Below are 25,707 nucleotides of genomic sequence, written 5' to 3'. Positions count from 1 at the left end.
TGTAAAAAAGAGAAATTGTGTTTCGCGATTAAATTGCCGTCAACAGTTTTATTAGACCACGTAGACAACAAGATAACGTGGGATTGATATATGTATATATATTAGCACAATCTGGATAAGGTTTGTTATCAGGAAATCGCAGGGTGTTTTATCTTGTACTGTTGTAGGAAATTATCTGTGAAAAACGATCAATGATTTTATCAATGAATTATACAAGTATATTAAACAAATAATTATTTACGTAACATAATTATACAATAAGATTATTCTTGCAGATCTGTATCTGCTCATCAAACGTTTACAAGTATCAGAAAACTAGGACAAGTACATATTTTATAAATAATGTACAGTTACAAAATCTTTGAACTAAAAAATACATTCTCTAGAAACAAATATCTCTAATGATAAAATAAAAATTTCCCAGCCTAAATGAAGCATTCCCTCGCTTAAAATAAAAATATTCTCATTCAAGGTACACGATGGGGAATGAGAATAAAAAGTTACACAAGTTGAGAAGGTGGAGCGTAGTGTGATGTTCAAACAGCTCAATTACACTTTCAAAACAATCGATTCGATAAGTCACTCCATCTTCCTCGCTCCATTCAAGCACATCTGCATTGATATCCACGTAATCACGAAGGATGAAAAGAAATCCCTGTGCCGGCTGCCATAGTACTGATAAAATCCAAGAGAAATTCAACGAACGATATCAAGCAGTCTGTTTGGCACAGCTCGGTCTCTGAATCGGCGCTCGCGTGTATATGTATGCATTCCATCTGCATCAAAATTTTGTACACGACACTGAAGTGCGCAAATATCGTAAATTTGGCGAGATAAGGTTTACTCTTAACTGCTAACACATGAGCGTTTCATCTCCCTTCATTAGATCCTCTGCTGCCTTTCTCTGTTGCCTCTGGTTGGCAAGTTCGCGCCTCTTCTTAGCAAATTATAGCAATTTCTGTGTCGCATTCAGGATTCCTGTATACAAGTATTCTTCCTTGAGAAATTTGTAAAATTGTGGTGCTTTCCATATGAAACATGTAATATAAAATAACTGCTGGACTTGAGACTCTAATGCAGAAACTCCAGAACTTGCCCGTGCGAGTTTTTAATGGAAAAATATGAGATTACATATAGATCAACTATTCATAATCATAATCTTCTTGACTATTAATTAAACGTTTAAGAAATCATTGAATATCAATTAATTATTGTATTTTATTCTTCTTGCAGTTCAAACGGATGTTAAATAAGGAACTCTCCCACTTCTCGGAGTCCTCTAAGTCTGGCAACCAAATTTCGGAGTACATCTGCAGTACTTTCCTCGGTGAGTTTATAAAACTTTAATTTTTTGTAATTTACTAGCCCTGGAAATTTTCTAATAAATAACTGTAAGAAGGAAAAGTCCAAAAGTAGTTTAATTAAATATTACAACGCGTCATATCTAAAGTTTTGGTTAGTTGTAACAATGAAGTTTATCAAGAACAATGAAACGTGCATTGAACTGGCTCTCACACGTTAACGCTTGTTCAAGTACCATAAATGCACGTGTGTTTCTCGTGCGTTCATCCCGTCTGACTAGCTACGTCTGAGATTCCTTCTTGCGCGTGGAATGAGGAAACAGTCGACTCTTTACGTAAATGGACTTTTCTGGCCATCCAAAGACGTTCTGAGGAATTCTTTTATGGTGCTTCCACGAATAATTTGTTACAAGAATTAAATCTATCCATTTATAGAATGAAATTCAAAGTTTGAATGATTGTACAATAGGCAGACTAATAAATCAGAAAACTTGAGAATTTTGGGAAGCAGGAAATAGGAATAAAATTGAGAAATTAAATATACAGGAATTGGTTAATCAAAAGATTAAACAAAACTTCAAAATTAAAGAAAGATTCAATTCAGAACATTTGTACCTTATATTATGCTAATTAAGTAAAAGTTGAGATAAAATGCTAATGTAGGTAAACACTTCTCGAATCAATCACACATGAATTTGTGGTTTATATAAGTCGAAAGTGGTTAAGTAAGTAAGTGGGTCATCAAGACAAAGTAAATTTTTAATGAACAGTATGAGTCAAAGCAAATTACTAGCGAAATATAAATGTATCTTTCAGGTACATGACTAAAGTTTATTTACAGTTGCAAATATATGTATATTTAAACGATAATCTAGTACGTAATTATCAACGAAAGAACAAATTAAACAAAGAACAGAATTTCACTTAATTTCTCAATTATAATTATTATTCCTCATAATTTTATACAACTTAAGAACATGATCACTATAAATCTCGATAAATTTTTATTCATACTATTACTTGACTTCATAAAAAGAATTCAACATAAAGGAAAATTTAAGTATCGAAACAATGCAGGAGGATAAACGACGATTTATATTTAAATTAAAACGAGTAGTAATTAAACAACGTGTTTTATCGCCACGCGATTGATTCTAGCGAGACACGTGTCCTTCTCAAACACTTGTCACTATTACGATCGATTCACCGATGTAATCCGGATAAAGGGATCACCGATTGCAATTCGAAAGTTTTATCTCTTATCACTGGCGTAACGCCGAGTGCATTGTGCACAGTATTTATGCAACACAATGCAGCAGTGGAATTTCTGTACCCTTCATCAGATTATAACGAAACAATTTCGATTATACTTAGAATGGGGCACGCAAATAGAATTTCTCGTTAAATTCATACGACCGATAAATGAATTTAACGAATTCAATTCAATTCGAGAAAATTGACCTGTACATTAAGGTTTAAATGAAATTTCCAGTTTGACAGAATGTTTCGCACGTAATTACTCAATGGAAAGACTTTAATCGAGTTAAGCGAAAGATTGGATTTTTAATTTGATTAAAAGCTGGGTAAATGCAAGGTTTCGTGTTGTATGCTCGTTGAAAAAAATAAATTATCGCTGATAATGTACACTTTACGATCGCGCGAGAATTTCAACCTTGCACGCAACTCTGCAAATTGGATGAAATATGTATGGCACAAAAAAAAAATAAACATCGAGAGCTTATTTTGTGAAAGGAAAATATTCATCTTTCGTCAAATCTGAAAAATTCTTTTAAATATTCTTCAAACTCTGGAAATTTCCAAGAAAGTTAAGTTTCCCATAAATTAGCTTTTGTAATTCTCCCACAAACAATAGAGTATTACATTCTGAATACAGACAATAATAACACCGAAAACAAAGATAACAGTTTGGAAACACAATCTTGAAGCCACTTTAATTCACATTCCTCGCCAAATTACATAAATTAGTCGCCTTGAACGGAATCGCGTAACAAGAAATGCTTGCGTTACATAAAAATGTTACAACACACTTTCGACTCACCGTTCCGCGAAATCGTCTTCACGCAGCAACGTGAAGTAAAATCTCTGCATCTGTGGTTCATTGATCAATTTCCCCCCCCATTACTTAATGTAAGTTCCGAAATTCAGTCACGTAACAAAGACCTGAAACGGAACTCTGTCTCACAAAATAAACTGTCTACATCTACAGATCATTGACCAATTTTCCCTATTACTTAATACAAATTCAGAATATCAATTACGCAATAAATAATTTAAATAAAATATTGAGGGATTCATAAGAGAAACGATTCATGCCACTTTCTATCCTTTTCTCGAGGAGCAGGGGAAATATTTTATCATCTTTGTTCAGTAGCTTAAAAATTTGTATCAGCAAAATGTTCATATCACACACATTATCTTTTATGGCATAAGTTCCATTATGCTGTGAATCTTGCTTCAGACCTCTAGTATATATTGTTATAAAAAATATCATAAAATTTGATAGGGGGTGTTTTTGTGATGAGTCTAAATTGTCTTGTATGGATATCAGGATTAAAACGTTTTTATTCATTTTATTCATAATTCGATTTTTTGGGTTTACAGATAAGCAACAGGAACTTGACTTACCCTCCCTGCGAATCGAGGATGCAGTTGCAGCTGCAGGCAGCGCGGATGCACGGGCGGCCAAGAAGAAGGACAGGGTCCAAAGAGGCCCGGCTGCGATGTCCCACATCAGCGGCGTGAAACGGCCACTTACGCACACAAACAGCTTCACAGGGGAGCGTGTCCCGCTTCACGGTGTGGAGACGCCTCACGAGGAAGAACTTGGCAAGGTGAGCACAGGTTCTTTCTTTATCCAACTGTCCATGAACCTGAGAACAGGTGTTCCAAGCTTTGATGTGTCAGTGAGAGAATGTATCAGTCTGTGAGGCTTAATGGGTTCTAAGCTTGGTAATGAAGCTGACAGCGAGATGATACCGTGGCTCCTGGATTTCCTTGTTTTATTATAGTATCTAATATTTAATACTAATGTTAGTTGGGTAAAAGGTAGATGTCAAAGTTCAGGTGTCGATATGATTTTCCATGAAAGTAGCCTAAAGATTTCTTTCTTTGGCATTCGCATAGAATTGATTTTGAAAACTGGGATTGGGAAGTGGAGGTCACGTAAGTGTCTTTCAAAATGCAGACTAAAGACGTGAAAGCAAAATTACCTAATAGTTTATGTACTTTCTACCAGCCGGAAGAGGTTCATTAAAAATTCATTATCCTCCGCCTCAATGTCAACATAATTTAGCAAGTAAACCCTCACGTATCTTAACTCAGACAATTTGGAAGTTATCCAACCAGTGATTGTGTCTAAGGAATTGTAAATTTCTAGATGTACAAAGGGTATGAATTTTATTAAAATTAAATATTGACTTAAAGACAAACAAATTGATGTCAGCTATTCAATATCAGTCTCTTCGTTCCTATTGTCTTCAGATGTGACAAAACCGCAAGTAAGATTGTCCAAGATAGTCCGCAATATTCAAATTGGCTCCTCTGCTAATCCTAAGCTGTTATCAATAGCATTTGCATCGAATCTGGAAAACGTGTAATCCCTGGTACAAATAGAAGATATCTGAGTCCAAATTGGCTACTTTCCAGGCGAACTTAAGGATTCAGCTTGTTGTTTAAACTCGATCTACATTTATAAATTATTTTTCATAGCTGAAACGCTTCGATGACAGGTGTTACTGCTGCCAGATGCCAGACCTTGATATTTATTCAGATTAGAGCTACTGTTTGCATCCTTGGTCCCTATTTTGCTCGAGATGGTCCTATTTTTTTTTGGTTCCAAGGATTTTGGACGATCCTCAAGAAAGGACTATACTTCTTGTTTACTTCTCGAAGTAGCCGTGAAATTTGTTTGCAGAGTGTACTCTCGAGTGTGCTCTATTCATCTCCTGCTCCTTTTATCTTACTACTCGCTATTATCAGGGTCTCACATAAGGAGACTGTACATGTTTTACTGAGGGATCTATTCTAGGAAATTTCCAACGGCTAAAAAGATGCCTCGACGGTCAAATATTTGCTTGCTCCTCTGTTATAAGGACAAATTAACACAGTAAATGAGAGGAGAGGGAAAAACAAAGAAATGAAGAGCACCAGGCCATGAATACGTGGTCTCTGAGAGGAAACTATGTGTTATATAATGAATTTTTATCGAATTTTACGACTTACTTCTTTCTTAAATAAAAACTGACAAGTTCTTTCTTCTGAATCTCATTCTTAGACACCTTGATTATGCTGGAGTAAAATACTTCAGAGATCGGTGCCAAGTACATGACAATTTTGTAACATTGTTATCCGTAATCAATGCAAATCCTCGTCCAAAAGACGGTATAACTTTCACATAATCAGCGAGTACTGTTTTGTATGCTAATGGAATACTTCCTTGCATAAAGAAGTGGGGTTCTCGCGTCTACTCTCCTTTCGAGGCTCAGAAGTCGTTTAAGAACCCACGACTCTGATTCACAATCTTAGAAATGGCTCTTGAATACCTCACAGTCCTTATTTGACTCGCAAAACACAGCATCATTGTTTAGTCCTCTCGCGAAATCAGGTCACAAAAGAAAGTTAAATGTAACGAATGAGGCCCTATGAATATTTCTACGGTGTTTAATTTCCATAGACTTGACAATGAATGTGCAAACGTACGTGAAAAATCGCATTTTACATAACTCTTGGATTTTCTTACAAGTCGCAAATTAGTGCTAAGTGTCATTACGTGTTCAGAAGACACTTAGGGGAGATTTTCCTCGATAGCTGACTTCCTCAAAGATCAACTAAGGGATTCAAGAATGATTTGAGTCAACTATGATTCAGAATACACAACGCTTAGGAAAATAAATTTTCTGAGAAAAGAATTCCATTTGGACGTACATGAGATGAAAGTTATAATAACTCCTTCAAGCTTGACTGAAAATAATAAATAAAACAGTGAGCTATGGTATCATCGCGATCCTTCACAATGAAAAACTGTCTACTCATACATTTAAAAAAAAAAATCTTTCTCAAACTCATACACCTTTTTTCGAAGAAGTCAGTCGAATTTTTGTTAATCGAACTATTGATTATTCTTGCAGCTTCTGTCAGATATTGACAAGTGGGGCATCGACATCTTCAGGATAGGCGAGCTGAGTAACAACAGACCACTAACCTGCGTCGCCTACACAGCCTTCCAGACACGAGATCTGCTCAAATCCTTGGCAATCCCGCCAAAGACTTTTGTGACCTTCATGATGACCCTTGAGGATCACTACGTCAAGGACAATCCCTTCCACAACAGCCTCCACGCGGCCGACGTGACCCAATCCACCCACACTCTGCTCAACACGCCCGCACTCGAGGTTAATATGTATTCAGTGTTGTTCGAGAATTTCGCAACTCAGCGGGGAGCATGCAAACAGTCGCATTTGCCGATTCCCCTTTCTCTTTTCCAGGAAATGTTTTTACGAACATAGCCTGATTTAATATATTTAATGCCTACTAGTCCATAGCCCACTAGCTCGTAATGGGATTTGATTAGCAATTTTTAATTAGTCTTTATTCGTCTTGAATTGACATTAATTGCTATTCCCTGGCTTCCAATGATCACTCGTTTGTCTTCTAATTGGAGCCAATTGCTGTAATGCTTGCTGTTCTTGAGTACTTGTACCTAATTAGAGTCTTCTTCTGCGCAGTCCGTGTTCACACCACTGGAAATCACCGCAGCCTTGTTCGCTGCTACCATTCACGACGTGGATCACCCTGGTCTTACCAATCAGTTCCTCGTCAATTCGAGTGAGTATCCAATTAAACTTTATTAACACCTTCAGAGTCGAATAAATCATCCTGACTATTGTATGTTCCATGTTTCAGGCTCCGAGCTAGCTCTGATGTACAATGACGAATCCGTTCTGGAGAACCACCACCTGGCAGTAGCGTTCAAGCTGCTTCAGAACGAGGGCTGCGACATATTCGTCAACATGACGAAGAAGCAACGACAGACCCTCCGCAAGATGGTTATCGACATGGTCTTGTCGACGGACATGTCCAAGCACATGTCCCTGCTGGCAGACTTGAAGACCATGGTAGAGACGAAGAAAGTGGCTGGCTCTGGTGTCCTCTTACTGGACAATTACACAGACCGTATTCAGGTTCTCGAGAACCTGGTGCACTGCGCTGACCTGTCCAACCCCACGAAACCATTGCCCCTCTACCGACGATGGGTCGGCTTGCTGATGGAAGAGTTCTTCCTCCAAGGCGATCGCGAACGCGAACAGAACATGGACATCAGCCCAATGTGTGATAGGCATAGCGCGACAATCGAGAAGTCGCAGGTCGGCTTCATCGACTACATTGTGCACCCCCTTTGGGAGACCTGGGCGGACCTGGTGCACCCTGACGCCCAGGAGATTTTAGACACGCTCGAGGAGAATCGAGACTGGTACCAATCGATGATCCCTCCGTCACCACCGTCCGATGACCAGCAGCAACAGCAGGGAAACGAACAGCAGTCTGATAGGATACACTTCCAGGTAAGAAGAAGAACATGTGTTACACTTCTAAGGAATTCAAGGAATCAATTTTAATTATAATGTATTTTTAACTGTTCGTAATGTTTATGGGACTGACTATTTGGCAAATGGAAAAGGCAAATAAAGAAAGCCACTTGGAAATACTGTCTTTATTTTCCGAAATACTTGCAGAGGGTTCGAAGTCAATGAAAGTTGAGATCTACTCCTCAAATACTTGGTTCTGTTCCTAGTTATTAGAGACCCATACACAAAAATACATTATAATCAATGTTGGCTACTTAGGGTCCTTCTCTCCTTACTTCCAAGTGTCAGTTTTATTCTCAGTTGTTCTAATCAAAGCCCATCACTTTTAGGTGACACTGGAAGAAGGCGATGAGACTGGAGAAGCGACAGAGGCTGGCGATATAGGAGGAGCGGCCGAAACGACAACTTTGCCCAGCGAAGAAGGGGGCGGTGAGACGGACGAGAACGCCGCGGAGGCTGGAATGTGACGGAGGCTCGCGGGCATTTGCAGGAAGCTCCACGAGAAGGTGCAGCAGACCTGGTGGCGTGTGCGTCAGTGACAGCTAGCTCGCTGCCACCGGCTGGGTCTCTTTGTGTCGACCTACTGACCTTTGGCCAAGCTCCACTCCCTGGAACGGTGGAAGAAGCCTTGTGGGAAAGAGCGAGCACGGGAAGCGAAGGGGAAGTCTAGTCGCTGCTAGTTTGGACCTGGACCAACTGGGAAGGGTCGGTTTTTTGTGTCTGGGAGGAAGAAGAAAGGGCACGCAAGGAAGGAAGCGATTGAAAGTGGCATACACGAGGAGGACACCCTCGTACGTTTTGGCGGCCGGTTTCTCCTCGCTGACGCGGGCCTCAGGGCGAGAAACGGTCATCGGTCGTTGCGCTTCGGCTGGCTCGAAGTGTACCGAAAGCGTCGAGAGTGAATTCTCGCTTCGCGATGAGGAGGAGCATCGTCGTCGTCACCATTGTCACCTTTTCTTTTCCATATCGTCGTTCGATCGGCTCTGAGCCACTGGCAGGTGTCTCATGCTCAAAGGAGGGAACGAATCTCTTTATGAAGTACCTGTGCGAGACATGGGCCGTTTGGTGAAGGGCTTGCCATGAGAGGGGAAGCCTCTATCCACGGTTCCTTTCAACTGATACGATTCGAGAGTGCTGGAAATTTCATTTCCAAGTAATAGGATCCTTACTGACATATCAATTACATGGTACAAGCTTTGCGGCTGTTGCCGCGACATTCGAACGATTCGGTGGATCTTCTGTGCAGCCAACTGGTCCCTTATTGAGAGGAAGAAGAAAGAGTACAGTCGAGAGGACGCTACTGGGTGTAAATGGGGAGGAATTGAAGAGGATCAGTTGGGCTATGAAGTAAATATTGGATTTAGAAGGAAGGAAGTGCTATTGAAGAAGGTCTTGGAAGCTCGAAGAGGAGATCAGAGTCAGAGATACTGGACAGAAGACCATAGAGGAACATTAGTATCGCGTTTCACGTTCATCCTTGGTTCTCCGATGATCATCTTGGTAGAAACCTAATGGTTAGGACTAAGCCTATCCCTAATCGTAAGAATTCGTCATGCTCGTTGATTAGTGCGTAGAAGAAATCCCAGAAGATGTGAACAAAAGGAAGGAGAATCAGAAGCCCTATGGGGCTCTTGTAGATGTCGCTGGGATCATTGAAAGCGTCACCCAGCGGCGAATCCCGGAAGAAACGGTTTAGCGATTAATTTTAATATAGCCCCGAGCTTGAAGGCTGGCCTTCTTTTCTTGGATTTATATTAAAATTAACATGGCTGCGTTCTCCACTCATATACACACATACGTACACGTACATCACACGCACACGACTTTACACGCAACACGACGATTATTTTCTAACCAAAGAGTAATGTTAGTCACTGTCAAAGGAGTAAAAAAGGAATATGTCGCTCATCTGAGAAGGAGAAAGAAATAGAATAAAATGAAACGAAACACGCATTTTTCGCGAGGAATCATCGCACGTTTCGGCTTCTAGCGATGGTAGTTTTAGGGGACACTGATCCGTGACAAAGGAGAAAATTTAAATTAGATAGGACCTTGCAGCTCGATGTGTTTAAGAGAAAAAAAAAGCAGAAAAAAAATTATTCAAAGTACTCTCGCTTGGATGTCTGTGAATCGCTCAAATTCGCGAGTCGACGCTCGAGACGACAGGATAGACATCATCGAAGCCGTGATCTCATCTCGATCGTCGATTTCTCGAGAACGCAATGCTTTCTTTCTCGACGCGTGGGCCGTTTACGCGTCACCTTTATTTCGCTGCGTGCATTGGCTGGCACGAGAGTAGTGGGGGAATTGGCGCGGCATTCAAACTAAAAGAATACGTTCGTCTTCATAATTGACAGAATTACCTTATCATTGATTCGAAAAATTCTGTATAGTCTCGAATGAGAACTGACTCAGTCTTTTTGTGTTAAAACGTCTGTAAAATGTCTTCCAATCGTTTCTGTGATCAAAGTTTTTTTTCTATGTTTTTTATACAAGATGATACTTTAACGAAAGTAAAATAAAAATAAAAAACATGTTATGCATTCAGCAGACAGTTCCCATCACTTCCTCATCAACCAAAACGCTACGAGAGAAAAGAAAAGAATTCAAATTGAAAATTAGAAAATCGTCGGCAGATATATCAAGTGGACAAAAAACACGATCAGATTATGCGCGAGAGAGCGAGAATGGAATGCAAATCGAACAAAGCCCCGTCGAGAAAGAGAGGCATCTGTATCTGTGTCGTAGGCAGTGAACCTAGTGAATGTTTTTTGGTGCTGGACACCAAGCTTAGGTTATAAGAGTATTATGTAAGCGTACACGATTAGATATTAAGCTGATGATTAACTTAAATGAACTTCTTAGGTCGTAAACAAACGATGATTAACCGTATTACCATAAAACCGAAGAAGAGACCGATATGACGGCGGGAAATTCAAATTTCCCGCTCACAGGATCCTTTGAAAGTCGCGAGAATTCCGGTAGAAATGGATCGAATCGCCGAATTGGGAATTTCGTGAACGTGGAAACACCTTGGGAAAGAGAAACTTTGTTCGAGCGAAAACCGATTGGACAACGACTACTTTTCCGTTTCCTCTTTCGCCTGGCGTCCTTGATTTTCTTTTCTGTCTTACCTTTCTCTTTCTTCGCCGATTCACCCTTTATACATACTGCAAATACTAATCCAAACGGTGTTTTACGTGTATGAAGCCGATCAACTCCCGACTACGTGTGCTTTATCGTGTTTAATCAATGACAATGGTGACGACGATGACGATACAATGTCTGGTCACGACGTTGAGGCACTGACGATCGCGAGACAAAATATAGAAATAAAAAATACAACGTGTTTGATTGCTGGACAGTTAAATGAACATGTATTAATATCGTGTAACCCTCGTACGAGATATATGTATAATAAAACATATTTATTGTCGGAATAACGTTGTTACCTTATTTCGTGTTCCTCGACTTCTGCTCCATGAGTTTCTGCAGAATTCATTGCGATCTTGCGCTGGAAATTCTGGGATATACAAGGTATACCATGTGGAAGTTATTTTAAAATATCATACGAGAGAGTGACCTTTTTTCTTATTTTCTTCGTAAATTATTGACTGGAATTAGTTCAACTATTTTCATATGTCGAAAAAATTGGGTCACAAAGTTTACCATACCTTGACAAGCAAAAATAGAACATACATATATTTGTATGCATTTTTAACATTCTTTTTTGACACGCTACAGGTCATCAGTGTAACAGAAAAGTCTTCGGAAAGAAACCCTTTGACAACTTGTTTTTACTGTTATTAATGTTATCATTAACAGAATATTTATTTATTTTTTTCGTATATCTGTAATGGAATCATAAATAAAAATACCAGAAGAGGAATTAGAGGAGGTGAAGACATGTAAAATGAAACCACTGCTCTCACTTAATTATTTGTAAATATATTATTAAGTAACATCTATAATATAGTAATGAAAAACCATTTACATTAATAAGTATCGTCGTAATATCTTAATCCAATAGTAAAACACTCAATTTATGTATAAGACTTCGGTAGCTTTCAAGCGTGGATCCATCCCTAGAAATACTAGTACCATCGGATCGAGTTCGGAGTGCAGAAAACGTGTGTGTGAGTCAATCGTGTCATCTTTTCCACTCTTAACGGTACTCCTTTACAAACGCCATCTTCCCCGAGGTGTCAGAAGGGTTGAACATCATAGATCTCACCCTTTCGCACCCCTAACATTATCGTAGTTCGCGAACTAAAGTTGATATTTTTTTACGTTTTTTCCTTTCGGTAAAAAATTGTATCGGCGTTTTTACGCGTGACTATCTTTACTCTAGCGTGGTTATTGCGGGTATATCGAGATGGCTCGAGGTTCATGGCGCGACACCCGATCGATATTCAAATCTTCCGCGCTACCCCATTCGTTGGACTTAGCGCGTCTTTTAGAACAATTTCTGCTTTCCACATCGTGAATGCTGCTCTCCCAATGCTTTGTAATTCTTTTACTATTTTCACTCTCTCCTTTTTTAAGAAGTTTCTACGTTACATACATTTGCCAATTTCCTATTGGATGTAGGGATACAAAATTTCGAGTGTGCTATGTAGTTAACAGAAATAAAAATTTTTTTTAATCAATTGCGTCGCCTGTGTGCTAATATTAAAATAGAGAGAATGTGAATGAATATTAATATTTCTTTCGGTCACGCATAATTTCTTTGGCAATGTTGGTGTTCATTGTATTCAATCTCGATCGAGGGTCGCATATCTACGATCTTCATTTACAAAATCGAAATTACCATGTTAATCGCTAAGACTAGAGACGGTAGATAGTCGTTGTGTTTAGTTCTACAGGCAGTAACGTGTGTGCGGTCGCGTGACCTAACCGAGGCTAGGGGAGGGAACGAATCGTTTCGACTTGCTCCTCTTTGCTGATTTCAGGAGCTTCTGCGCTAGTTTCGTGTTTCCATGATAGGATAAGGCTGCGTTCAATTGGAAATTATGAGTCCTCTACGATGAAGGTAAAGTTATTTTTTTAAGTGTACTGCAATTTAGTAGAGAATTATTTGTAAGTGATGAAAAGTTTAGAAATGGACTAATAATAAATATTTAATCAACCATCTATTTTGTTATGCAAACGCAGTTCAACAAGATTGAAAAGATGTATTTGCTTATATACCTGGTTTCAAATCAAAATACTTATGTATGAAATCATTTAAGCCTATCATCATCTATGGAAAGTATTTTCGTTATTTTTTAACAATTCCTGTTCCCACCACGCACATTTACATATACCTGTTTTTCGAACCCTTGTTAGGATATATAAACATTATGCTACATCATCGAAGGAATGCGGATACGTTTCTGCCGCGGTTACTGTGGAATAAAACAATTATTTTGTTCAAGAGTTTCGTCTTTAAATGAGCGACCATTGTTTATCATCTACTATAAAATCACACAATATTCTGAGTTAACTTTTTCGAAACTGAGTTACAAACATTTGAAAAATTCTTCTGTATTACTTAAAATATCTGAAAGTACAAAATTAAAATTTAGAAAAAGTAATGGAGATCATGATGGCTCACAAATTTTCTGTTTCAAAATAAACGAGAGATTCACTTGAAAATCATGGTTCAAAAAATTGACTTTTTTATACTTTTGGCAAAGGGTGGACTCTAATATCTGACAACATAGGAATGGACACTAAATCTAGAATTTGCCTAACTGAAACTCAATGGTCGTTCAACGAATTTACCTATCTAACGATCAAGATTTAAGATATCTTCTATGGCACATCGTATCACGCTTGGAAATCGAGAATCTCTATCGAAGAATGCATGGATTGAGGCCTCTAGATCATGTTGCAACTATCTTTGCAATGATGTGAGAAACACCGACCAAGAATTACACGAAAAGGAGAAATTCATTCTTTACTTGAAAATTCAGCTTAATTCCTCGAAAATCCAATAAATTTTTCTGACGTTGTAACTGTTCAATGTGACAAAATATGATTTCAAAGAAGTGATCTTTCAATATTTTTTATAAGACTCTTTATCGTTAATCCTAGAAATCCTAGAAATACCAAAAGAGATTCGAGAAACGAGTTTAATCATCATCAGTAGTATTCCTTTTGTACCCTGTAAATACTGCTCGTTGTCGATTTTAAAAAAGCTCACTGAAAGAGCATTTTAAAGAGCGAACATCCTCCAATTTGTAACAATGCTTCACATTATAGGAAGGTCGGTGTTCTTTTTGGAAATTGGAGGAATTATTTTACAGGAATTGAGAAAAATGTTTGAGAGTAATCAAAGCTACGCGAACAGCTACGACAGAATCACAAGAGTCCGTTCTTCGATGAAACACGAGTGTAATCCCCACTGACGACACCGTCATCTTCGGCCACTTCAGTAACTTCACAACAATAAAAACATAGTATATGTATATAATATTTATATATAATATATTCTTCCATATTTATATTTATAATATAATTTATATATTCAAATATTTTTGTATATCTGTATAACTATTTAACCCTCGATATAAATACCCTGAAATCTACACTCTCACACTCTATAGAAAACCGAACTCTTCCCCCTCTGTTTCTCGCCCCTCCCTCGCGCACTTTTTCTCACTTTTTACAAGGAAAGTTTGACTTCTTTTCTTCTTTCTCCCCCTTCGCTCTCCCCATATGGGTATCGTTAAATCTACTATTTACAGATAGGTGGAGTTGCCGGTTTGTGGTTCGTTTAATCATGTATTTTGCCTGTCTTAAAAGGAGAAAAGAAGTTGGAGCATTCGCAGAAAGCTGGAGCTAAAACAATTACGTTACTTTTTCCTCTTCATGAGACGATAAATTCTCTAATTAGCAGGAGATCTGCCTAGAACGAAGAAGGATTTGAAGCAACTGTGATGCTACTTGTAGTTTCCTTTACCATCGTAAGCCTCACAGTAATAGGATTCCTTTTAGATGTCCTCAGGACTTCTGCATTCGAAGAGCAATCATTTTTCGCTTAGCTACTCTTTGGAACGTAAAATAGCGGTGGACCTTCTCAGTTATGAATTCCTGCGTTTGAGAACTTGCAAAGTGAGTCTAATTAATACCTAAGGGGTTAAACTATGTCATATTTAGTACTAACAGTAGCTACTCCTGCAACTGACCTAGTTCAAGCAGCTTGAGGTTCAAGTAGAGCTCAATTACGACTGAATTATGCTTAAGTTAGAAGGAGTTTAGTTGGTAGGTTTGAACTTATTTGAATTAAACTGGGTTCAACATAGGAATAAAGCTCCCGAAGATTTCTATATAATGGAAGATTTGTTTCGTCACCGACAACCCTGACACATGTACCATCCCCTTCTTCCTACATCTCCATTTTTCTTTCTCTTTACCTAATAGTGTACAGTTTATAGCCAACACCGAATTGTCCTCGTGTATTTATATACTTCTGTATAGTATATATTTATATATTTATATTCATATTTATAGTATGTATATCCGACTAACCAAGTATGTATAAGTAATCGACTAGTACGCGATCAAGTATCCCCTTTCTTCGTTCCTACAATCGGTATCCTTAATTAAAATAGTTCCAGTCAAAAATATGTATACTTTGTCGAGGCTTTGGGTTTCATCATTTGCTTGCATCGTTTGCTAAAAGGGTCGTAACTCTGCAGGATACGCGTTTACCCTCGCTATCTCGTGTTCCATTCCCTTTGCCCTTTTTCCTTTCCTCAACACAGTCCAATGAGAGCATCAATAATTATCTACCGCTTAGTCTAATTTTCGGTCTAACAGTTGCTCTGGCATATTTTCTCGATTCCTCTTGATATCGATATGTCGTGTTCCTCAATTGTTCGTCACTGGTCGATTCGACCCCTTCATTGCCTTGGAACCTTGGACATGTACATTTGCATTGTGTGTCAATCATTGTCATCAGGTTCAATGAGAACCTCTGAATCAGGCATGTGTAATTGATGATCAATGAACATAGTTGTAGGTAGGTGACATTGGTGATAATTAATGAGTAGTTCTTTCTTTCATTAGTATGTGAATTGTTATAGGATCCCGCGGACCTAATGATGATAAGATTAACTGAGCCTCAGAAAGTGAGATTCCAAATGGAAGATCAGATTTTAAGCCATGGTACCATTTGTTAGAGCTAGACTGGATTAAATCTAGACTGTGTTTGACTTAAATCTGTGTGAAACTTTGATTAGGTCGAATTAAATGTGAAGTATATTAACATGGTATTTTTATAGGTTTATTCAAGTCTTCTTTATTGATCGTTTGTTAAATCTGACTTGATCATCATTAAGTTAGATCTACATTTGGCATAAATTTATTTGACGAAAGTATATCTATTTAAATTCTGTGATTTTAGATAGGACTCTGCTCATCTGAGCTTCTATGTAAGTCTGTGTCCAGGTTGAGTTTATTTTGAGGTAGGTCTGAGTGTGTCTATTCAATATATTTCACGCTCCTGGAAATTTGGATACGTGGCCAAAAAAAGAAGACTACAATTTCGTAAACCTGTAGTACTAATTCTCATCGACTCAATTAACCTGTGTTATCTATAATCTTTACTTATCTACAACTTTCATGCTGTTACAAGACATTATTAAAAATCTTGATCAGACGTCTGACTTATTTCCCAGGTCCAGATTAGGCATTTACTTCCCCAGGGCAATGAAAGTGTCAAACAGACACTCCAACATACGCGACGACAGTAACACACGATCGCAGGAAAGATTTCCCTTTTCTCTCTTTTCCTCGTCACTTGGCCCGAACTCAAGCAGATCTTCCTCATTAAAAAGTTCCCAAATCGACCCTGAAACCAAAGTGCATCTCCTCGAATCAACCAGAAGCGCGTCGCAGACCCTCAGCCCTTAACTGTCCACCTCGCAGCACGCTCAACCACCGAAATAAAACTCCCTTCCGCCCTATGGCTCTCCACCAAAGGTTATAAATTCGACTCGCGATGACGCGTAAAGGGACCACCTCGGTCGATTCAGAATCCGTCCCGCTCGCCAGCGAGTTCGAGAGAGATCAGATCAGGGAAAGCTTTCTCATTTCGTGGAAAACGGAACGTCCTGACAGCTTCGAACCTAGCGTCGCATCTAGGCTATCGCCGCCGCCAGGGGCGAGACTCCTCGCGCGCAAATGAAAGCTAGAACAGTGTTGTAGAGGTAAGAAAAATACGGGAAGAAGAAGAAGATACAGAAGAAGGGAGAAGTCCATTTACACTTGCTTGTTCCTGCACGTACACTGATAGTGGTAATAATAATAATCGTTCGTTTGCCATTGGTACTCGTGGCGCGGCGAGACTCTGGGACACTTCGGTTCCCCCAATCTCCTCCCTGCCTTTCTACACGCACGTCGTACTATTTTTTTTCCCCCTCTCACGACACGAACGTGTTACGGAACTTTAATGAAAACGTGTATAATTACAGCTGAAACGCGGCGATGTCCCTCTCGTTTCCCTTGCTCGAATAAATACACGTATCGTTCGACCCGGAAACATCGCACGCATACTTGCGAATGTGGCGGATACCCCGCGGACCTTAAATAAATACTACAAGTTCCTCTCGCTCTTACTCTCTCTCTCTCTCTCTCTCTTTCTCTCTTTCTCTCGCGTTCTTTCTCCTCCTCGTTCTTCTCTCTCACACACGTATGGGCTACAGTCAACACTCAGCGCATACAGTATTGGACCCAGCACCCTTATTTTTGTGATTCTCTGTTTTTCTTATTATACATCGTTCTGTGTGACCCATGGCACGCTCAAAGAGAAGAAATGGGTTATGAGAACGTTTCATCCTTCGTTTTTGGACGACACAGCGAATGTGTTAATGCAAATGTGATCCAATCACGTAGTTAGGAATTTCGCATGCCTTCTCGCGGCCCAGTTTTTCCAATTTCTTCTATTTGTTCGAAATCTGTTTGCCATTCTTCGAAACACCCATCGTCGCTCGGAAATATTGAGAATATTTCCCGATTCCACGGTTCAATCTCATTCCCCCCTTTGATCTTCGTTCAATCAAGTAAAAAAGGTCGGTGCCCGAGTCAGAGGCACTGATCAACCGGGTGACATGTAAATATTGATAGACCTGGCAAGACCAGTATTTCGGTTTCCCTCACACTTGCGAGCATTCGTCGACGCGTTCCATCAGCCCCGGGGCTCTTTCATCCACGTGGATGAGTATGAGCGTGCAATGTGTCACAGGAGCGCGAAACCTCGCCAATTCTATGTACGTAGTCGGCTAGCAGGCGTATGACACTTTCCCTCTGCGCATAACTTCTTTCACTTCCCACGGACACTGACGTAACTAAACTGGGTGTCCTTCACTGTGCGAGATGAGATGCATGGGAATATTACTTTAAATTAAGTTTCGGATGGTTTAACCCCTCAGCGATCTCACTACTGAATGCATATTGCACATGCATCGTACCATGTCTCTGTTCGGGAGAATTTTTCTAAATATTTTTTCATAATTTTAGAATGTGAATTATTTAACTTGCGAAACAGAAGGCCTTTAATGATGTTAATTTCATTTCCCTTTGCACAGTGGTTCAGCAGAAATGTGTCGTCGTTGAAGGGTTAACGAGATTTTCTCTGGTAAAAGATTGTCAAATATATGGATTTTTATGGAAGCTAGTTATTATATTCTTTTATGCAGTAGTTAGATAATTTAGAAAGTTTCGAGAGAAATACTCAAATTTCAACTGTTTGAGAATAATTTTGTGATGCAAATGGGATGTTTGAAATGCTTTTACTGTGAATGATTTAATTCCACTCATTCAGGATTTATCCAATAGGAAGAAGGTTCAGTTTATTTATTCTCTTCTGAAGTATTCTTAATACTGATCAAGGTGGAAATTTTAAACATCTCTTTATCTGAAGCACTCAGACTAAACACAATTTCAGTAGTATAGTACGTATACTGATATAGTTATTACAATTAATTTGCGGATGTTAATGCGAGTAAAGAATCGTGACGAAATAGTTCTACATTTATTACTTTCATTCGTTGTATTTTAGATATCAGTAGATGATCTATTAAAAAAAAATAACTTGATCATTACATGCAAGTTTGCTGCATTAGAACCAAATACCTTTCAACTCTTCCAAAGCAACATCTCTACAATAAAATAAATTTCTAGACAATATACTGATAACGTTCTACGTTTATCCACATAGCAATCATTATAGTTAAACATTCTTTTAACTCACAGAATGGAGCCTTTGCACAAACACCCGCAGTCTGCGCACAGTCGAACAAATCTTAACCAGAGCTACAGAATCTCAATAATCAGCGAAACCAGAACCCATCTTTCACTCACCAAACCCGAGGCGCTCATGCTGCATTAAATACACGTGTCTGTAGAAAGATGTAGAATAATTCTGAAGGGATGCCTGGCGATATTTCCGGGACGAACGATTCCAGCGAAGCACAGGCGCGAAGCAAAGTTTCTGCCGCGTCAAGGGAACCGTGTCTCGTAAACGTATCGCTATATTATGTACATGCTGTTGGGCTCCGCCACGCTCGCAGCCGCGACGAAAAACTTGCAGAATCATTCCCTTTGACACACTCTCCTAATCTGTTCACATCTCTGCACAACTCGCACCTATGGTCACTTATCCACTAGGCTTGATTATTAGATTACTTTCTCCCCCATTAGTGGGACTCTCCCTTAAAGTGTCCTGTTTAGTACATGTACATATAAATCTATAAATATATATATATATATATATATATATATATATATATATATATATATATATATATATATATATGTATATGCCTATATATATGTATAGATTTGGCAGTTGCTGTTGTTGCTGCTGTCCGCGTGGATCTTCGCTGACTACACGGCCGTCTCTAGGTGGCCTCGTCTGTCTACTCAGTAGCATCACCTCGCGATATACCTGCCGAAGAGGATACCGAGGACGACCAGGACGTACACCGAGGCAGAGATGCGATACGTCCACGACGTGGCTGTTGAGATGTCGCCACATTGCGCTGAAAGAGGGATTGTCTGTCATTCAAAGGTTCGCTGTTTGCAGGGGTGAGTGTCCATCTGAGAGTTTTTCCGCGATTGTTACTCCTGAGAGCAGTCTCAATATTAAGCAGACCAATTCAGATAAGGTGCAAGTGTTTAGAAATAAATGTGTTTGATGAAAGAATTGTTGCTTTATGTAATTCTCTGATGGCATTGCTGTTTCTTAAGAACCAATGAATGTTAACCCTCGATTGGTACCTGCCAATGTTATAGTGTAGGTAATACAGTGAGATCACTGGAATTTCATTATGAAGAATTCTTAGTGACAATCTACAGGAAAGTCACATCTCTTCAGTATATTAATCTTATTAATATCCATGGATACTTTTCGTATTAATCTTTAAGGGTTGAGTTTTAGGTCATCCCATAAATAATGTTTCTGAAGACCTTTTTTTCGTAAACAAATTAATGTTCATTGTTATTTTCAGCCACACCTCTGTCGAATGCAACATTCTGCTACCATTTCCTATTTATCAAATAACTTTTAATGTTCTTCCTCCAAGGATTCTTAATTTTCTGGATTAAAATGTAGCACAGCAAGTATTACTAACTTATGGGATAACCAAATACTATGATCTCACTATATTAGTTAGAGTTTATTTATATTACAAAATCATTTCAAATCTAAACTGTTAGTCCCTAGTAAACGTGTTAAAACTCTTGCCAAGATTGCTGCTTTCAATTTTCAGGGTACAGTTACGTAAAGTGAATTGAACGAGAGAAAACAGCGAATAAGAGATCATCTCTGTTACTAATGCGTCACATCTACGTAATTAGAAATCTCAATTATCACGTTGTGTCGTCAACAATGCTCACCGTATGACGTGAGGTTGACCTGCCACGATACTAGATGACGATGAGAGGCTCTCGGACAGGATGCAAGATGACCCGTTACCGAGAGTTCACGACTTCCTGTCGCCGCGGCAGATGCACTGTAAACGAGACAGTAACGATCGACCTCTGTGCTCGCGACCAAATAAGCGGTGTCGTTTTCGATCCAGGTTGCGTGGCAACTGTATTCTGAAACAGGTCGATCTTTATTAGTTAAAAATAGTCGACTGAAGTAACTGTTATCTTCGACAAGCACATATTTTGGCGGTTTAGGGACATTAGTTAAGTGTCAAATATCAATCTTAATTAAACTTCGCGAAGTAGAATAACCAAAAATATTCAACACTTATTTTTAAGAGTTTATGTTTAAGAGGTTGAAGTAGCTTCTAAAGTTTGGAATAGGAGAAACATATTTTCCATATCTATGTAAACAGATTTTTGAAATTTTAGTCATTAAACAAATTAGTGTCTGTTGATCTACTTTTTTAATTGAAATTTTGAAAATCTATTTTATGTAGCTAAATGTATCATTCAAAACATATTTTGCAATTTTTGCAAATATATGTTCTGCAGTTATTTTTGTATGTGAAATAGGTCCTCAGATATTATGGAAAATCTGCGTGTATTTCACCCTCAATATGGAGGCTCACTTTCACTCGTTATAAATGACCTAACGACCTTTTTCAACAAGAAAAATAGGTGTTGTATACTTTTAGTTATTTCTAAAATTTGTAGAGTTTCAACGAAATCAACGAGTGACACTTAACTAAATTCCCTCAAGAGCTAAAGTTGCATCAGTTACGAACAGTTCTTCGCTAGGTCCGTTACAGAAAGTTGAACGACGGAAAGATAAAATAAATTGCCCCGCAATTTATATCGGGATGAAGGAGCATGAACTGTCACGTGACGAAATACCGTGACCCCATTATCGAGAATCGAAGTATAAAGGTACAATTTCCGAGTAGTTTATCGGTATCAAGGAAAAATTCCGGAAGCAATGGAGGGAACGTTTATCGTCCTAATGAAACTACTGAATGGGTAATCATGCATGCAACCATTTTAAGCGTTCGATTTCGTTCACCTTAAGCGTCGTTTTACGACCGAGTTGCAGGGCAGTTGGAAAAGGAAAGGCGGAAAAAGGAAGACATGAAAAGGGAGCAATTGAAGCGAGTGGCGTAGAAGAAGGACTGGTTAACGTCTGTGGAAGTCGATGAAATTATTCTTGATAATGAGGTTAAAAAATTGTGCGAAGTAATTGCGAGGTGAAGTACACGTTCCTTCCGTGTTATCATCGCGAATATCTTCCCTGTATTTTCACGGTGCAGTTCCTGAAAAGATCATTTCATAGATACTCTCAAGAGACAGCGCTTAAAGGAGGAAACGTCGACCACGTTTCTAGTTCGAGTGAGGCGTGAACGGGAACCAAATAAACAAACGCCGTAAATCGCTTCGACACGTCAATATCTGGCGTGTTGTCTCGATTCGATACCTTATCGAAGCTGCAAGATAGAAAGATGAGAATTTACAGCGTTCGTGTGACAGTTCACCGAGCGAAAGTAGAAATAAACAACAAAGACTGGACAGCAGGAGATACACTTCCAACAGAATATATTTTGACGGGAACTGAAGGCAGCAGTTGACTCCTCTTCTGATCGGAACAGTCAGAGTGCTCTTTAGTTATTACGCTCCAATGAGACTTAATAGAAGTTCCAATTTATTCAATTATGCTACGAATGCATATAATACAATATTAATAAGAAATTGTAGGAACATTGCTTTTAACGAGGTTACAGAAATTTCTAAAGCACTGGCATATAAAATTGCTTAATTTTTTCTAACGATATCAGTGTCTAAATTATTTAACTGAAAGTTACGTCAAAGAAAGGACTTTGTACAATTTCTTCTTCTCTTTTCAACCCTTCCTTTTGCCAGAATAAAACGCTAACAATATTATACGAATCTAAGAGCAGTTTTTAACCCTTCTATTGCCAAGGTATCAATCTTTCGATACCTATTTTAAAACTCTTCTAACTTCTAACTCTATTTTACTGATAAAAGGGTGGAAAAAATACAGCTTTCTGTGGTTAACGTACTCTAAAACGATTTCTCACCCTATGAACAAAATGTCACTCAACAATAAAATTCGTGGTGAGTACAGAACTTTTCCTCGACTCATAAAAAATAGCTAAGTATCAACTTCCCAATTCTCGCTATACCTATGGATGCTAGATCTACACTAAAATGGTTAATCAGCAGTTAAACTCGGAAGGCCGCATTACGCGTAATTGACAAATTAATGGCAGCGCGGCGTGATATTTTCTTACACGGGGTTGTAGATCCTCAGAAATAGGTGGCTACAGCGGGTGTCAGGCCGATAGGAGCGAACGGACAGCAGCCGTATCGCGCAGCCCCGTAATTCATAAAAACATGAGCGGATCCTTGGGTCTAAGTTAGAGCGTTCCGCGTTTGGAATTATTTTAGCACAGAGCAGCGTTGACATAACCGAGGATTTAGGCGCCCGAGCTTCGTGTCTTACGGCTGTCGACAAGGGGATTGCGTTCCACGGCGCCGCTTCTCCCTTCTGTCGGCGGGTAGAACGCGAATTGGTCATTAAGACTTCGTACAAACAGCGATCTTAGCTCGCCGTCTAGACCGAGAACATCTCGAAACGTCTCGAGCCGGCTTCCCGCCGGTGATCGTTAATCACATCCAGTTCCAAGCCTGTATTTGTCTACGCTGGGATTAGAATTGTACAGGAAAAGCTTCCCTGGATGTCCTTTTCACAACGTTACGCTCGTTCGATGAAAGAATGCAGCAACCTGGTCAGGGGAATTTGTACTTCCCTAACGAAGAGGATCACGCAGTTCCTTCAATTAGTACCATGGGATATGGATCGTGATATTGTAATTACTGGTCTAACCAGATACGGTAGATGTTCGTTAAAGTATAGAGATCGGTTCTAGTTACATACGTTCTTGCGTTTATGTGCAACTATGTGAGGAGATGGGCGATTCTGTTACAGGATTTGGAAATCTGAAACTGGCATAGAGATATTCATACACTTGGGTATTTTTAAAAAATCGAAAGTTTGAAGTTTCGAAATATAGAAAATTTGGATACCAAAAATGGGGTTTCTGGAAACTTGAGAATTCAAAATTTTGAATATTTAAAAATTTAAGTATTAAAAATTGTAGTCTAAGAATTTAACGCATCTAAAGTTTAAAAGATTGAAATGTTAAGTACTTGACAATTTTCAACTTAAGATATTCCAGTATAAGAAAATTTGAGTATTTGGAAAATGAAAAATTGAATATCATTGCTGCATGCAAAAAAAATGATAACCATTACTAAGCTTCCCTCCAGTTTCCTACATTCTTTAAAATTTGCTTCCCCAGCTCCACAGAATAGCTGTCCCAGATATCATGCTGGAAGGAAAAGATCATGGCCGTTCAGCATGCACCTACACTCGTGTTGCCATATGTACACGACTAGCCCGGTGCATAAACACGTACAACCGAATAAAGCCGCGAACTTTGCACATAAGCAAGCAGGCAGGCAGCCACGGCAACCGTCACGCCGTTGACTCTCCGCAAACTAACTATCGCCACTTGCGATAACTTTCCTGGCAGAGGAGATGGGCAAAGGTAAATGGGGAGCGAGAGGCGTACATCCCTCGATGGGGGGATAACTCGGCCTGGTGAGGGTAATCCGATAAGATGTTCCCCGCTGGAGGAGCTCCACCCTTCGAGGATTCACTCGGCACCCCGACTGATTCTGCACCTTGTGCGTGGAGTCGATTCGAGGGGGAGGTGGAACGGGATACAAATAAGACGGATGACAATCGACTGAACGAGTTGAGAGATCCTGCGATGCTGAAGGCGAAGCATGGAAGATACTGGGAAATATGGATTTCTTGGCTTAGAACAGAAACACTTCGACCTCTGTGTTTCTTGGTTCGTTGAGTTTGTGGGGCACGTGTGGTTGCAGGTTTCTGCGGTTGTTTTATGTGTGTGATCGGGACAGAAGTGGGAGGTCGGAAATGTGGCGAATTTAAATTCTAAATAGAAGATACATTATATGGAAATGTAATTATGGTTATGATGAGATTATTAACTGTTAATAATCCGCCTGAGTGATGCAGACTACGTCTGACGTGAGAACTCATTCTACTGTAGACGCGTGTTAGCTACATCAGGCGCAGTGGCAGTAGAATCAGTCCTTCAGTTAGATAAATTCAGAATAGTGGTGGTAGTATAACAGGTCCCGAGTGAATTGTGCTAAGTGAATCAGACAGAGTAGCGGTAGTAGAATAAGTCACTGCGTCACGTCAGACATGTTTTACATGTATTACAAACAGATAATTAACATGCTTAATGGTATGGTGATCATCGGTAACCGACACTTAAATAAACGTACGGTGTTTTCTTAAAATCCTCGCAATAAATAAACTTTCATATTTATAAACTTTTATTTCACATTAATGTAAAGAGAGATACTGTAAAATTCTAAATGTATCATTGAACTATATAAATATTTGTAATTTTGCCATTCTATACTTTTGACTTGTTGTTTCACCTAGAAATGAAACATGTAGTTAAATATACAAATGTGTTTGATTCTCTGCATGATTCTGTTAGAACATAGATGTGTGTCGTCTCGACATTTTGTGCGCACTAACTGACGAAATACTATGGACACTACTATTATTTACTCAGGGTTTGATTAAAAGGCTAGAACAGCGCGAAATCAATTGTGATAGGCATATACGGTGAAAAAATGTTTAGACCTCGTAGCTGAAGATCTAAACAGACAACAGGTTCGAAATAATGTAATTTTCTTATAAAATTAAGCTATGTATATTCTTTTAAAAACTAAAATAATTCACCATAATCTTTTACGAC

General features: G+C 39.0%; 2 protein-coding genes across 17 annotated transcripts in view; one reads left to right on the top strand and one right to left on the bottom strand.

Annotated features, from left to right (window-relative positions):
* The window catches only part of Dnc (phosphodiesterase dunce), a 420,060-nt gene extending 408,711 nt beyond the window's left edge, over positions 1-11,349 (top strand). For all 16 annotated transcript variants that reach the window (XM_076380416.1, XM_076380424.1, XM_076380425.1 and 13 more), the window contains 6 exons: positions 1,234-1,327; positions 3,924-4,153; positions 6,449-6,712; positions 7,046-7,145; positions 7,224-7,882; positions 8,236-11,349. In XM_076380416.1, the coding sequence (XP_076236531.1) occupies positions 1,234-1,327; positions 3,924-4,153; positions 6,449-6,712; positions 7,046-7,145; positions 7,224-7,882; positions 8,236-8,373 (1,485 nt within the window). In that variant the 3' untranslated portion in view covers positions 8,374-11,349. The remainder of the gene's footprint in view (positions 1-1,233; positions 1,328-3,923; positions 4,154-6,448; positions 6,713-7,045; positions 7,146-7,223; positions 7,883-8,235) is intronic.
* Positions 11,350-19,815: 8,466 nt separating this feature from the next.
* The window catches only part of LOC143180532 (uncharacterized), a 309,043-nt gene continuing 303,151 nt past the window's right edge, over positions 19,816-25,707 (bottom strand). The window contains exons 13-14 of the mRNA XM_076380323.1: positions 20,792-20,995; positions 19,816-19,935 (exon numbers count right to left, since the gene is read on the bottom strand). Of these exons, the coding sequence (XP_076236438.1) occupies positions 19,826-19,935; positions 20,792-20,995 (314 nt within the window). The 3' untranslated portion in view covers positions 19,816-19,825. The remainder of the gene's footprint in view (positions 19,936-20,791; positions 20,996-25,707) is intronic.

The sequence above is a fragment of the Calliopsis andreniformis genome, chromosome 6 (genome assembly GCF_051401765.1).
Source record: "Calliopsis andreniformis isolate RMS-2024a chromosome 6, iyCalAndr_principal, whole genome shotgun sequence".
Taxonomy (NCBI): domain Eukaryota; kingdom Metazoa; phylum Arthropoda; class Insecta; order Hymenoptera; family Andrenidae; genus Calliopsis; species Calliopsis andreniformis.
Note: the sequence above shows the minus strand (reverse complement) of the source record. Positions and strands in the feature narration are given on the sequence as shown.